This window comes from Columba livia, chromosome 6, assembly GCF_036013475.1.
Source record: "Columba livia isolate bColLiv1 breed racing homer chromosome 6, bColLiv1.pat.W.v2, whole genome shotgun sequence".
Taxonomy (NCBI): domain Eukaryota; kingdom Metazoa; phylum Chordata; class Aves; order Columbiformes; family Columbidae; genus Columba; species Columba livia.
In genome coordinates this window covers 21,479,285-21,491,577 of record NC_088607.1, presented here as the reverse complement: position 1 = coordinate 21,491,577, position 12,293 = coordinate 21,479,285, and the positions used below count along the sequence as shown (strand labels likewise).

General features: G+C 41.6%; 1 protein-coding gene across 3 annotated transcripts in view; it reads left to right on the top strand.

Moving 5' to 3' along the window:
- GBF1 (golgi brefeldin A resistant guanine nucleotide exchange factor 1) overlaps window positions 1–12,293 on the top strand; it is a 106,914-nt gene that overhangs the window by 82,890 nt on the left and 11,731 nt on the right. For all 3 annotated transcript variants that reach the window (XM_065067475.1, XM_065067474.1, XM_065067476.1), the window contains 8 exons: window positions 3,198–3,400; window positions 3,854–3,977; window positions 4,280–4,405; window positions 4,994–5,076; window positions 7,332–7,568; window positions 8,488–8,581; window positions 11,500–11,676; window positions 12,158–12,222. In XM_065067475.1, coding sequence (XP_064923547.1) covers window positions 3,198–3,400; window positions 3,854–3,977; window positions 4,280–4,405; window positions 4,994–5,076; window positions 7,332–7,568; window positions 8,488–8,581; window positions 11,500–11,676; window positions 12,158–12,222 — 1,109 coding nt within the window. The remainder of the gene's footprint in view (window positions 1–3,197; window positions 3,401–3,853; window positions 3,978–4,279; window positions 4,406–4,993; window positions 5,077–7,331; window positions 7,569–8,487; window positions 8,582–11,499; window positions 11,677–12,157; window positions 12,223–12,293) is intronic.

The following is a 12,293-nucleotide window of genomic DNA, read 5'->3' as shown; positions in this document are numbered from 1 at the left end:
TGTTCTCCTTGTTTTCTATTTGTATGACTGGTCAGATTTCAGAAATTTCGAGTTCTGTGCTGATAAGAATTAAATGGTTACTGAAAATCCTGCTACTCTGCAGAAACAGCAGTGATTATTATCTGTTCTGGTTTAGTCATGCTAATAGTTGCAAGAGGTGTTTGAGAAATTTTGTGGCAGAATTTGTAAGCTAGGTACATCTGATTTCTGGGTGAGAAAGTCACTGGATCTAGTCTGCATTATATGGAGATAATCAAGTACTTTCCTCAAAAAGGGCAGGTTCCCTACTCTTATCAAACCTGTAAATGGGAAGCATACCAGGAGACTTGGATAATTAACAGCCTAGCCTGGTATACTGATTTGCTTATTCCTATGTTTGCTTTATCATAAGGACGACTGAAAAGATTGTCTTGATTACAGCAAAACCATTCTTTGTCTAGATGTCTGTTTCTTTCAACCTCATTAATCCAAGTTACAATCTAAACTTTGTACAACTTTTACATCCCTTGCGTGGTTCCAATCTAGGGCTAGTGTTGACAAACGTGCTCCATGCTGATGGCTTTGTATTCATCTGCTGTCTTGTGTCAAACATCAAGTACTGGTCTGCTTGTTCACCTCCAGAGACAGCAGATGACTAGCATATCTAGAGTCCCTATGAATCACATGGGACTGTTGTGGTTTGGGTTTTTTTTTGGTTGGCTTTTGATTGGTTGGTTGGTTGGTTTGTTTCATTCACAGATATTCTTTGTACAGATTTGTTATTTTTGCACAACATGTACATTAAGTGGGTTATTTAGGAAGTGAGAGGCTACTGAATTTCAATAAGAGAATTATAGATGTTCTGAATGAAACATGAGTAACCACAGTAGTTGTGGAATAAGGAGCCAGATGATGTGGTGCAAAAATAGATTAATGTCTTTGAACATTGGTACTAAAGAGAAAGGTTTTTGATTTGTACTTGACCGAAAGGCTTCTGACTTCATTCTCCAGTGTAGGTGTTCTTATTTTACATTTAAACTTACTTGCTTAAACTTACATTTAAACTTAGTTAAACAAAAATACTGAAGAAAGTACAACAGGTCACTTTCTACTGCCATACTGATCCGTGCTTTGTGATTTTCCCTGACAGTCTCTGAATCTGAATGTAATGTAAGGCAATGATTTCTCTCTAGGATGTCTGCTGCACTACTTAGGAACTTGATTCTTTACCTATGACACAGTGCTGCAGTGAGATAATGCTAACTGGCTTCCTGAGCCACAAGGACAGGAGGGTGAAGTGATTGTCAGCACAGTCTTCAAAAGAACCACTGAGTTTTGGCATTAGCTAATTTCTAAGAAAATAATGTTGATTTAGTGACTGTTTTATTTGTAGCCCTTCACTTTGCATTAAATCTAGCTTTCATGGCATCTTTGCTGATGGACTTTGTGTGAAACTCCATTGTAGAGAAGGGAAATTGCATAGTGCTTCCACTGTTCTAACTGAAAACCTCTCATAATACTCCAGCTTTGCTGTGCTGGAAAACAAGGTTAGAAGAAATCAAGAGCATTGCCAGTGGCTGAGAGTTCCTTAAAGAAAGTTCCAGGTGGCTCTAGAAAAAGGGCAGTGCCTTATGCTACAGCAGAAGGCAGGAGGATGTTCATAAATCTCTGTTAGTTTGCTCAGGGAAAATCCTTTCTTGACCCTAAATCTGCTAATGATTTCATCCCGGGCAGGTAAACAGGGCACACAAAACATTCCACTTAAGTAATGTTGATACTGACATGGCTCCAGCATGTTCTGCTTCATTTAACCTCTGAAGTACTAAACATTACCACAGCTGGAAGGAGGAAAAAAGCTAAATAAAAGCAGAAGACAAATTATCCATCAAATGGAAATGTTTCTTTGATGTTTCCAAATGCAGTGACCAGAAGCTCAGAAGCACAGAACTGACATGATTGTAAAGGTAGTGTGAACTGCCAGCAGTCTGGTCTCCTTTCAGGTGGTCTTAAGAAGTATAACCAGTCCAGAGAAAACCCTGGGGCTTGGATTACAGGATATACAGCTGAACAGAAATGCTGCTGGCATCATACAGTCCCTTCAGGCCTGTTATACTGAGACAGCACATGATTATTATTTTGTTGTGCTCTGACAGGGTCCTTGTGTGCTCCATGCTATTTCAGGGTCTGTGTTTTACTGCAATTTGAGGATGTTGACACAGGCAGGGGAAACAGAGAACAGAGGGCTGGTGGCTTCCGAAGTACTGAGAAACCCAGGGGAGCTCGTAATCATGATGGTCACGAATTTAGTTCACTGGGTCATCACTAGCAGTTTGATCGTGATAGCAGCTAACAGGGAACTGACATTTATTCTGGTGCCTTAGTAAAGTTCATACAGTTGTTTGTGCTTTTGGTTTTTCTGAACATCACCAAGAACACTGTTAACCCTTTCTTAGTCAGGTGTTTTATTACACTTGCTGTGGTAGAGTCTAGTTTCCTAAAATAAGAATCAAGCAGGACAGAGTAGTTGACTTCCCTCCAAAACCAAAAATGCACCTGCTGTTCCCAGCCAACAGATAGCTTTGTCGTGCTGGAATACCAGATGTTCCTGGAACCATGTCTCACTAGCAGAATGCTTTCTGGTTCTTAGTTTAAGCTTTTGCAAGACTTCTTCCTTGCATCTGCTGAATTAGAGCCAAGGATTCTTGCTGCATGTCTCCTGGCAGTGAGGTAGAGTACGGGAGCCTGGAGCCAAAGGGGACAGAAGAGGGCACAGAGCAGTGCTATTGTTGTAATTGGTGAGAGCTGATCATTCCACATGTCTGGGCTTTACCTGAGAACTTTTGCTGCTCTGTTTACATGCTAGAGCAGGTAAGGCATTTGGGGTAGCAGAACTAATTGCTTGGTGAAATTTCAAAGCTTTTCAAAGCCAGCAGCTCATGCTTGCTCTGTCCAGTGTTATTTGACAGTGAATCCTTGTGACAAATGCAGGATTTTTGGCCTTGGTTAGCCTTCTTGCTGGATTACACAGTACAATGAACTTGATCATAGAATCGTAGCATAGTTTGGGTTGGAAGGAACTTTCAAAGGCCATCTAGTCCAGCTCCCTTGCAATGCTGAGGTAAATCTATTTTCTACTTTATTTTTTTATTTAAATGCCAAGAACAATCAGAAGTAAGATACGTACTTCAAGCTTTTAATTATCAGAATGTCTCCTTCAGCTCCTGATAACTGGCACAGAGCAGTTCAACCAAAAGCCAAAGAAAGGGATACAGTTCCTGCAGGAGAAGAACCTTCTTGCCACCCCCATCGACAACAATGAGGTGGCCAGATGGCTACGGGAGAATCCTCGCCTGGACAAGAAGATGATTGGGGAGTTTGTGAGTGACCGTAAAAACATAGACTTGCTGGAAAGCTTTGTTGGGTGAGTATCTTTCTGTGTCTCTTTACTCAGAAAGGAGTGAAAGCTAAGAGTTCAGTGATTTTAAAAAAGCAGTAGAACAGTAGTTCCTGGAGGCCCCGGATTTGTATCACTTGGTTCCCTATGTGCCATCATACCTTAATTCCATGCATCTCTGGCATATGGCAACACCTTAGGTATGTATAATAGTATGATACTTGAGCTGCTTTTGGTAGAGCCAGTTTCTGTGAAGACTAGAGAGATGATTACATACATAATAATCTGTAGGATTGTTGATGCTCTCTTACTGTTTTTTGCCCGTTCATGGTGTATTTATTCTCACCCTCCACTCTTTTCTTTCTGTTCTCTGTGAAATCTGGTATTCTGATACTGCAAGAAACAAGATTGTATTCAATAGATTTATCCTACTTTTCCCATCCTGTTTCACTTTCTCATTGTGTATCGTTCTTCTTGCAGCACTTTCAGTTTCCAAGGTTTAAGGTTGGATGAAGCTTTACGACTTTATCTAGAGGCCTTCAGGCTACCAGGAGAGGCACCCGTAATCCACAGACTGTTGGAAGCCTTCACGGAACATTGGAGGGTGTGTACTTGGTGTGCAGAAAGTTCAAAACTGTGGTCTTTCTTGTGCATCTGCTTGCCAAGATGGACAGGTCAGGTCTACCTGCGTATCTAAGCTTACTGTGCCCTGCAAGCGGCAGCTGTTGTTTTGCAGGAGATGGCAGTGGCATGCAGATTTCCAGGGTGCTTTTTGGAATCTGGAGCCAGAGCCTGGGTTTTTGTTTATCCCAGAGATGATTCAGTACCATGAGTAAGAAAATGGCTGTCTTGGATCACTAATACCACTGTTCCATAGGACTAAATTGTGCATACATTGTCTTTCAGAAATCAAATGGATCCCCATTTGCTAATAGTGATGCCTGCTTTGCCCTGGCTTATGCAGTTATTATGCTGAACACTGATCAGCACAACCATAATGTCCGCAAGCAGAATGTCCCAATGACTCTGGAGGTGGGTGTTACCAGTGTAGGCACCTGTCTTCTCTGATTTTGATAGTAATGTAGTACCTGGTTTTATCTCAATTATCTTTTTTTCCATGGCATTCATCACTCATGTTCACAATAAGCTGGTGTGCAGCACTGAAATTGAGTACAGTGGGAGAGGGGAGCTGGGGGAAGGGGGCAGTCTGAAGAAATATGTGCTTTGCAGACAACTTGCCATGTAGTCCAGAGGCTTGTGTGTGTGAGCAATCTGTATCCTAAGACACAGTAAGAATGAGAAGATTGTTGAACTGCTGGGGGCTTTCGGAGACTTCAAGACCTGTGAGTGTCAGTGCAGTGGTACAGACCTGTCATTCTGATGTCCATCCTCAGCTGAGCACGTGTTGTGTTGTGTCTCTTTTTTCCTTATGAGCAGAGATGGGTTGCTGCACAATACTGCCACTAAGAATAGCACTTAGTCATTGAATTTTGAGGCTGAATATTAAACAATGTGGGAGAATGTCCTTCTGGTCCTATGAAAAACAAGTGCAGTACTGATCCTAGCCAAGCAGTTAAAGCTGGAGATACTAGGAATTAACATTGGTGAAACTTTTTTCAGGAGTTTCGGAAGAACCTGAAAGGTGTAAATGGAGGCAAAGACTTTGAACAGGACATATTGGAAGACATGTACCATGCCATCAAGTAAGAATCCACCTGTCATTTCCTTGTGTGCAGTGGGCAAACTAGAGTTGCTTGGTCTGTGAGATCTCTGGAGAGTACAGAGAGAGATTCACTGATCGTGTGCCCGTTTGCCTCAGACCAACTTCAAGCTCTGTGTCGGGTTGCAGTAACAAGTCTGTCATGGTGATTGCATTGGATTTGTATCTTCTCATTTTTGCCATGGTATTTTAATCCAGAGAGCTTAAGCCAAAATTTAAAAATACATTGCCTCTATCAACATGTAAAAGAATGGCTGTGCAAGACCAGCACATGTGAAATGCTGGATCTCAGAAACCTCTGTTATCCAGAACAGGCCTTAAGCCTTCTTTAGGACATTTTATGTAGTGTTAGAGATAGAATCTCATCCCCAGAACAGCCCTGGTGCCCTGACATAACATGTCCAGGTCTCAGTTTCATTTTTTCCTTTTGAGCCTTTCATAGGAGGTTGCTGTCTGCACCAACCTCTTTTGCCACCCCTGAAGCTCCAGGCACACTGACCAGTATTTGAGGAGAATTCTTGGTGGCTGAGGCCCTTTTGTGCATAGACTAGCTCTGGGTGGGGAGCTTTAATAACAGTTTGGCAGTCTAGCCTATCAGTAAATCCAGGCCCAGCCAATTTGGAGCTTAGAGGATTACACCTCTGAGGAGACAGGATGTGACTGACTCTCAGCTAGTAGTTTCAGTCCGCAGTGGCTCAGGCTGGGAGCAGGGCAGTGTAATTAGGCTGACCCTCCCTTTTGAGCCTTTTCTGGGAAGGTAGGGAAGCTGCCTATACTACATATCTAGAAATTCTTCAGGAGGTAGCTCTGGCTTTCAAATAGAGCTCTAGTTTTGATTGGCCTCTCTCCCCTGAGGGTATTCTTCATGTTTTGAGTAGTACCCTGGGAATATTCTCATATCTTTCGGTTATCTGGTACCTCTATCCCAGTCTGTTCCCCTTTATCCTCCCTTCACCAGATATGTCAGCCTTTTCAGTATGTTCTATGGCTAAAACAATTGGTGTAGCATCTCAGTATTGTTCCATCTCAGATAGATTGCCCCAGTTTCATAGTTGAGATTGAGGAACTGTTTGTTTTCTTTGTATTATTATGGGGAGAAAAAAAATCAGACTGTAATCTGTACAGAGTAGTGCATTATCTCTTCAGGATCTCAGCATTTCACTTTTGAGCACAATTTCATTTCCTGAGAATTTCCAAGTAAACCCATTCACTTGCTTCTGTTAATATTAATCAAATACAGGTATTTAGAAAATATATGCAATTGACTGCAAACACATTTCCTATATAATCTCAGTAATGATTTCTCTTGTCAAAATATGCAGACACCTGAAACTGAGAAGAGCTTATTTTTATGCATAAATCAGGAGAGTTTTTTTATAGTTGCTGTTAGCACATGAAAATTGCTTCTTTGGCAACTGAAGCTTGTTATTTTTTGATTGTTGCAGAAGGACCTCTGCTTTTCAGATTGGCTGCAACCAACTGTTTGTAGTATATTTGAGACTCTTTTTAATAAGTTATTAGATAAGAGGGTTATCTCTTGTGCAATGTTACCCAAGTTTAGGGAGTATGTATTTAGGCTTGATGTAGTTTGACCTGGGATTGCAAATACTATTTGGCATTAATCATAATTGTTTTATTAATTTTTAGCTTTAATTCAGTTACAGTAAGGAGCTATGGTATCTTGGTTATGAATCACCCATCATACATTTAGTTCCTTGTTTTATCTTTAATTTTGTACTGCTTGGCGTTCTGATATTTGATTTTGGCATAATCTGAATAGTTGCATTATTCTTATACAGAGGTACTCCTGCCTGCTGGTGGCTGCAGTGCTATAACTTTTTTTTTAATCTGGCAGTATGAGATATGCAGAACAATCTTAATGGAAGGAGAGTTGGCATGGGGGCATGTGAAGCTATGGCAATGTGCTCAATGTGCTGTCCAAAATTTCCCATCATTTAACTACAATATGTATTGCATTTTGCACTTGTAGTGTTAGGTAGCTGCTTCTTCAATTACTATTCTTACATGGTTGCTGCTGAGTGCAGCTAAGAGCCACCAGATTTCATATCCAGGCTATCAAGCAGGCAGGCACAGGAAAATAGGCTGTTTCAGGAGCTGGCAAAACCACTCCAGAGTAGAAATCACTTAGCTTTGGGACCATGTATTGAAAGGCATTGTGTAAATGTTGGGTTTGGCTCAGAATGAAAAATTCAACCTTTCTGCCTTCCTCTCTTGCAGAAATGATGAGATAGTGATGCCAGAAGAACAGACAGGTTTGGTGAAGGAAAACTATATCTGGAATGTCCTGCTACATCGCGGTGCAACTGATGAGGGAATATTTCTCCATGTACCTCCCGGAAGCTATGACCACGATCTCTTCACCATGACATGGGGGCCAACCATTGCAGCACTTTCTTATGTTTTTGACAAGAGCTTAGAAGAAACAATCATCCAGAAGGCTATCTCTGGTTTCAGGTAACTCTGGCATTCAGGAAGACCCAGAAGAGTTAAAATGTAGCCATTGTCTCCTGTTTACCTGCTAGAGATATCACAGTGAATACCAACTCGCACTTTTCCTAGCCATTGAGCGTTTTATTGTGACCTACAGTCCTTTAGTTTTATTCTGTTATTTGAATTGATTCATCCCATCTTGGCCTCTCTTGGTTGTCTCTCACTGTTTGGCTTGACTGCTGTGTTTTAATAAACAAAGTGCCTGGGGTATGTATTTTTAAATTCAAACCTGGTTACATTTAAAGCTGACATCACTGTGCTGATTAGCAATGAGGGGAAAAAGTCACCCTTAACTTGCACAGAGATGCAAATTCCCTGTATATGAACAAAACCTGTCATGTGTATGAGGCCATAGCTGTGGCTGAATGGGATGGGGATTTTTTTTTTTTTTTCTTTCCCCAGATGACCAGTATTCAAAACACTTACTGTCTGTGAGAAACTGTATTGGAACAATATTTGGTCATGCTTAGATCCAGACCAAATGATGCCTTAAGCATAGTTTTAGAGCTCTGTTAACATACTGCTGTAGCTGTGATCTCTTGGAAACTACACCTTCAACACTACTGCCAATCTGAGCAACATTCTCTTATGTAAAGACAGAAGATGAGGATGAGGTATATTGGCTCAGGTGCAAGTGGTCTATCTGTTTAGACTTGCTTCTTGAAAGTGATCCTTGCATCAGCACAGACAAATATCAGAATGTATAGATGAGGACTGAGATTATTTGAGGGATAATAGTAGACTTCTATACATCAGCAGTCATTATGAGTGGATGGAGAGCAGGATCTAAAATGTCAACAGACAGGCACCCTGATTGCTGTCCTGTAGACAGACTTGTCTGTGCTGACTTATTACATTGTTTTCTGTTTTCTTCTTTCCCCAGGAAATGTGCAATGATTTCTGCCCACTATGGCCTTAGTGATGTGTTTGACAATCTCATCATTTCTCTCTGCAAGTTTACAGCCCTCAACAGTGAGGTGAGTTTGCAAGGAAGGGGAAGAAGCATGGCTTTTAGTGATGAGAGCCCTCTTCTTCTGTTAAGCGGTAATATTTGCTTATTTTAGTTATCACTGTCTCTGTAGATATCTAGCAGCCCCTGCCCAGAATTTTTCGGGAGAAGGCAATGAAAAGTGTGTAGTGAAGTAGGACTTCATGGGGCAGGTTCAAAGATGTACAATTTCCTTCTACTCAAAAGTGGCAGTTTGTGTAGGGCAGAATGCTCTGGTATCTAAGTGTTTATTCCACTTACTTGATCCGAGGTGGCTTAGATCTCCCTCTGATCAAGTCAGTGGTCATCCATGATCCCAGCCAAATTTATGCATTTCAGCTACTGAATATTCTGTTATAAGGCTTATGCAGTGTTAAGAGGGGCTGTTTTGTGAGCTGTTCTTCCAAAGTGTAGGGGCTGTGCTTCCACCCAGCATAAAGAGGTTAGAGAAACTAATTATCTGAATTGTCAGTTGGTGTGTGGAGTCTGGTAATAAGATTGGCTGCTAGCCCCACTTTTGGCAAGCCCTAAAGACCCTTTCTGTGGATTGTACTGTGGGAATAAATTCGAGGTACAGTGGCTGGTGTAAGCTTTTTGTACCCAAATCTGTTTGTGTGTTACAGCATCAGCCTGTTTTTCCCCAAGGTGTTTGATAGACAGTGTGTGGCAGACCATGGTTTGTGCTAAGGAGAAGATGACAGCAAGTCCTTTAAAGGGTCAGAACTCACAAAGAATCTCACAGCATTGCTCTGAGAACCAGTGCAAGACCCACAGTGAGCAGAATAGAACTGCTGTACATCCAAAAAAAAGAAAAAAAAAAAAGGGGGGGAAACAAGATCATTCAATCCTGAAAGCACAGGGGTAAAAAAGCTAAGACAGCTGATGATTTTTTTTTTTCTTAAATCCCTTGAAGGGATAGCAGAAAGGGAACAGTCCTGCAAAGTAATCCAGTTAATAGAACTAGGCTGCAGGGAAATGGAATGTTTGGACTGGGTATTTTATAGAACTTGCTTTCTGGTATTGGTAGCAGTGGAAAAAGTAGCAGGTTGGCTATTAAAAAAATGGGAAATCCCAAGCAGTGGGGTTGCTTTAGATTCCCTCTTCCTCCACAGCTCACAACAGTAAAGGTGAAATACTTGATCCTCTCCAGGCATACCAGACCTTGAGACTACCAGTAGATAACCCAAGTAGAGGAATGTCTGCCATGAAACAATTGTTTGACACAGATTTACACGGTAGGAGCAACTAGACGAAGCCCTCAGAGGCACCAGCTATTGCCAGCTGCATGCCATCTAGTTGTGAGACTGGAATCTGGAGCAGTCCAATATCTGTGTAAAGTAAGCAAGTATGTCTTTGGGTGATGACACAGAATCAGGGACTTCTGGATTTGAAGAAGGCTGTGAGTTCTTATCTTTGGCCAGATTCCAAATACACCAATGACTCTGCTGTCCTAAATTTCTGTAAGGCTTGGAGACATCAGTGGAATATGACAACTGAACAAATATTTCAGAGACAGTCTGATGGAAGGGGAGAAGGAAAGGCTGTCTTCAGGGGCTGAGGAGGCAAAACAAAGAGCAACTGTTAGAAAGCAAGGAAGAACATCAGTGTCACTTAGCTGCTAGTCACTTCCCAAGTTAGATCATGCTGGTGATGAGGCATCTTCTCCAAGCACTGCAATAGCCGTGCATGGCCATTTTGGTTTAAAGAAGAGGAGTGGAAAGGAACATGGAGGAGGATTAAGTGATTTAAGAAGAGTGAGTACACTACTTCTTGATCCACAGTTAAGACTGATACTGACTTAGTGTATAAGTAGTAGAAAAACCCCTGTATGTTTTAACTTGGTGTTGTGACTTGTTGCTACAGTGCAAAGCCAGGCATATTAATGTTTGTACTCTGAAACTTCAGTGATGTATGTATTTGTGTGCTTTCTCCATACCAACAATGGAAGAAAAAAATGGGCTGTCACATTTCTGCCAGACCTTCAGATTGGCACTTCTAATGGAGTTTACCTCTAAATTCAAGGACCCATTTTGATAGTAGTTTTATACCAGCAGTTTGACTGAAGTAAGAATTAACTTTTCTGAACTTAGGGTCTGAGGTTGGAAGAGCCACACTTTCAGTCCATCCTAGCTCCTGTCTTCTCTTTCTTTCCTGATGAATGAATAAGTATGTGTTTTGTCCACATAAGCAAGAGAATGACAAAGCCTGTCTCGTGTCAAAAGGAACATTGCAATGAGCTTAAGTAACTGCAGAAAGATGGAGCATGTTACAGGGTCTGATACTGGCTCATGTGGTTGTTTGTTTTTTTCTTGTTTTGACAGCATACATTAGTTGTTTAAATGACTTAGCACACTTCTTTTGTATTTTGAAAAGCTGTGACTATATTGAACAGAGTATGAGGAATTATGATCCAGCAATTATTGGCAGAGACAGTATGTCTGGGTTCATCGCTCTTACTTTGAATCTTGCTGCTAAGTAGTGGTAGGAGTAACTTTGCAAGTCTGTAAAGCTTTTGATCATAGTTTCTTTCTCTAACAGTAGAGCAGAGTAATTGGTGCTTCCAGAGGAGATGTGATACTTTTTGTAGAAGGCTTTGATCCTGGAATGAGTTCCCAGAGCAGAATAAAATACTGTTAGTGAGTTTTCAGCAAGCACTTTCAAAATGTTCTGTATTGTTGTTGTTCTTGGAAAGCTTATGTCTAGGTGGCTCCGTGATTCAGCTTGTACCAGGTAAGCTGTCTTTGTCCTTGTGTGTGTGCAAAGTGAATATGAGCTGAGGAGTTATCCAAGCATCATACAAAGAATTGTTGTCTTTCCCGTAACCAGTTCTGAACAGTCTGCCCTAATTTGTGTAGAAAAGAAAACATCTCTTGCTGACGGATTGCCACCCCCTCTTCTTCCCTGCAGTCTATTGAGAACCTGCCCACTGTTTTTGGAAGTAATCCCAAGGCCCATATTGCAGCGAAGACTGTGTTTCACTTGGCCCATCGCCATGGTGACATTCTGCGGGAAGGCTGGAAAAACATCATGGAGGCCATGCTACAGCTTTTCCGAGCAGAGCTGCTGCCCAAGGCCATGGTGGAGGTAACAACAGCTGGCCCATGGGTAATTGAGGAGTAGGGAGGTAGGAAGCTGGCTTTTCATAGAACCAGGTCAAAGGGGAGGAGAACTCTGTTGCAAAGGCCTGGCTTTGTTAAAGTGTGTAGAGAGCTAAAAAGGCTGCAAAGGGCGTAGTGTTCAAGTTATCTGCAGCCTCCAGCTTCTTTTGTAGGGTTTCATTTTTTCCTCATTCTACTTTTTATTGGATTTTAGAAATTCCAGTATTACTTGAACAGATTTGAATATTGTGCAGAAAAGGGACATGCTGATAGGCATGAAGTATTAGAGTACAGCATTGGTATTGCCAGGTAGGGGTGGCACTTTACTGAAGGGCTGAGGGGGTGAAGAGCTGCAGTTTACTGCCTACACATGAGCAGTTGGGTATAGTGAAACATTACAGGGTTTAGGGGGAAGGCTACAAAGAAGCAGACAGTTGATTATATCCATGTTCTGGTCCATCTTCCAGGTTGAAGACTTTGTGGATCCTAATGGTAAAATCTATCTGCAACGTGAGGAAACACCATCTAACCGGTAAGTGGTATAGATTGCCCAGACAGTCCTTTTGGTACCAAAGCTGGAGAATAATATGATTTCTTGTTTTC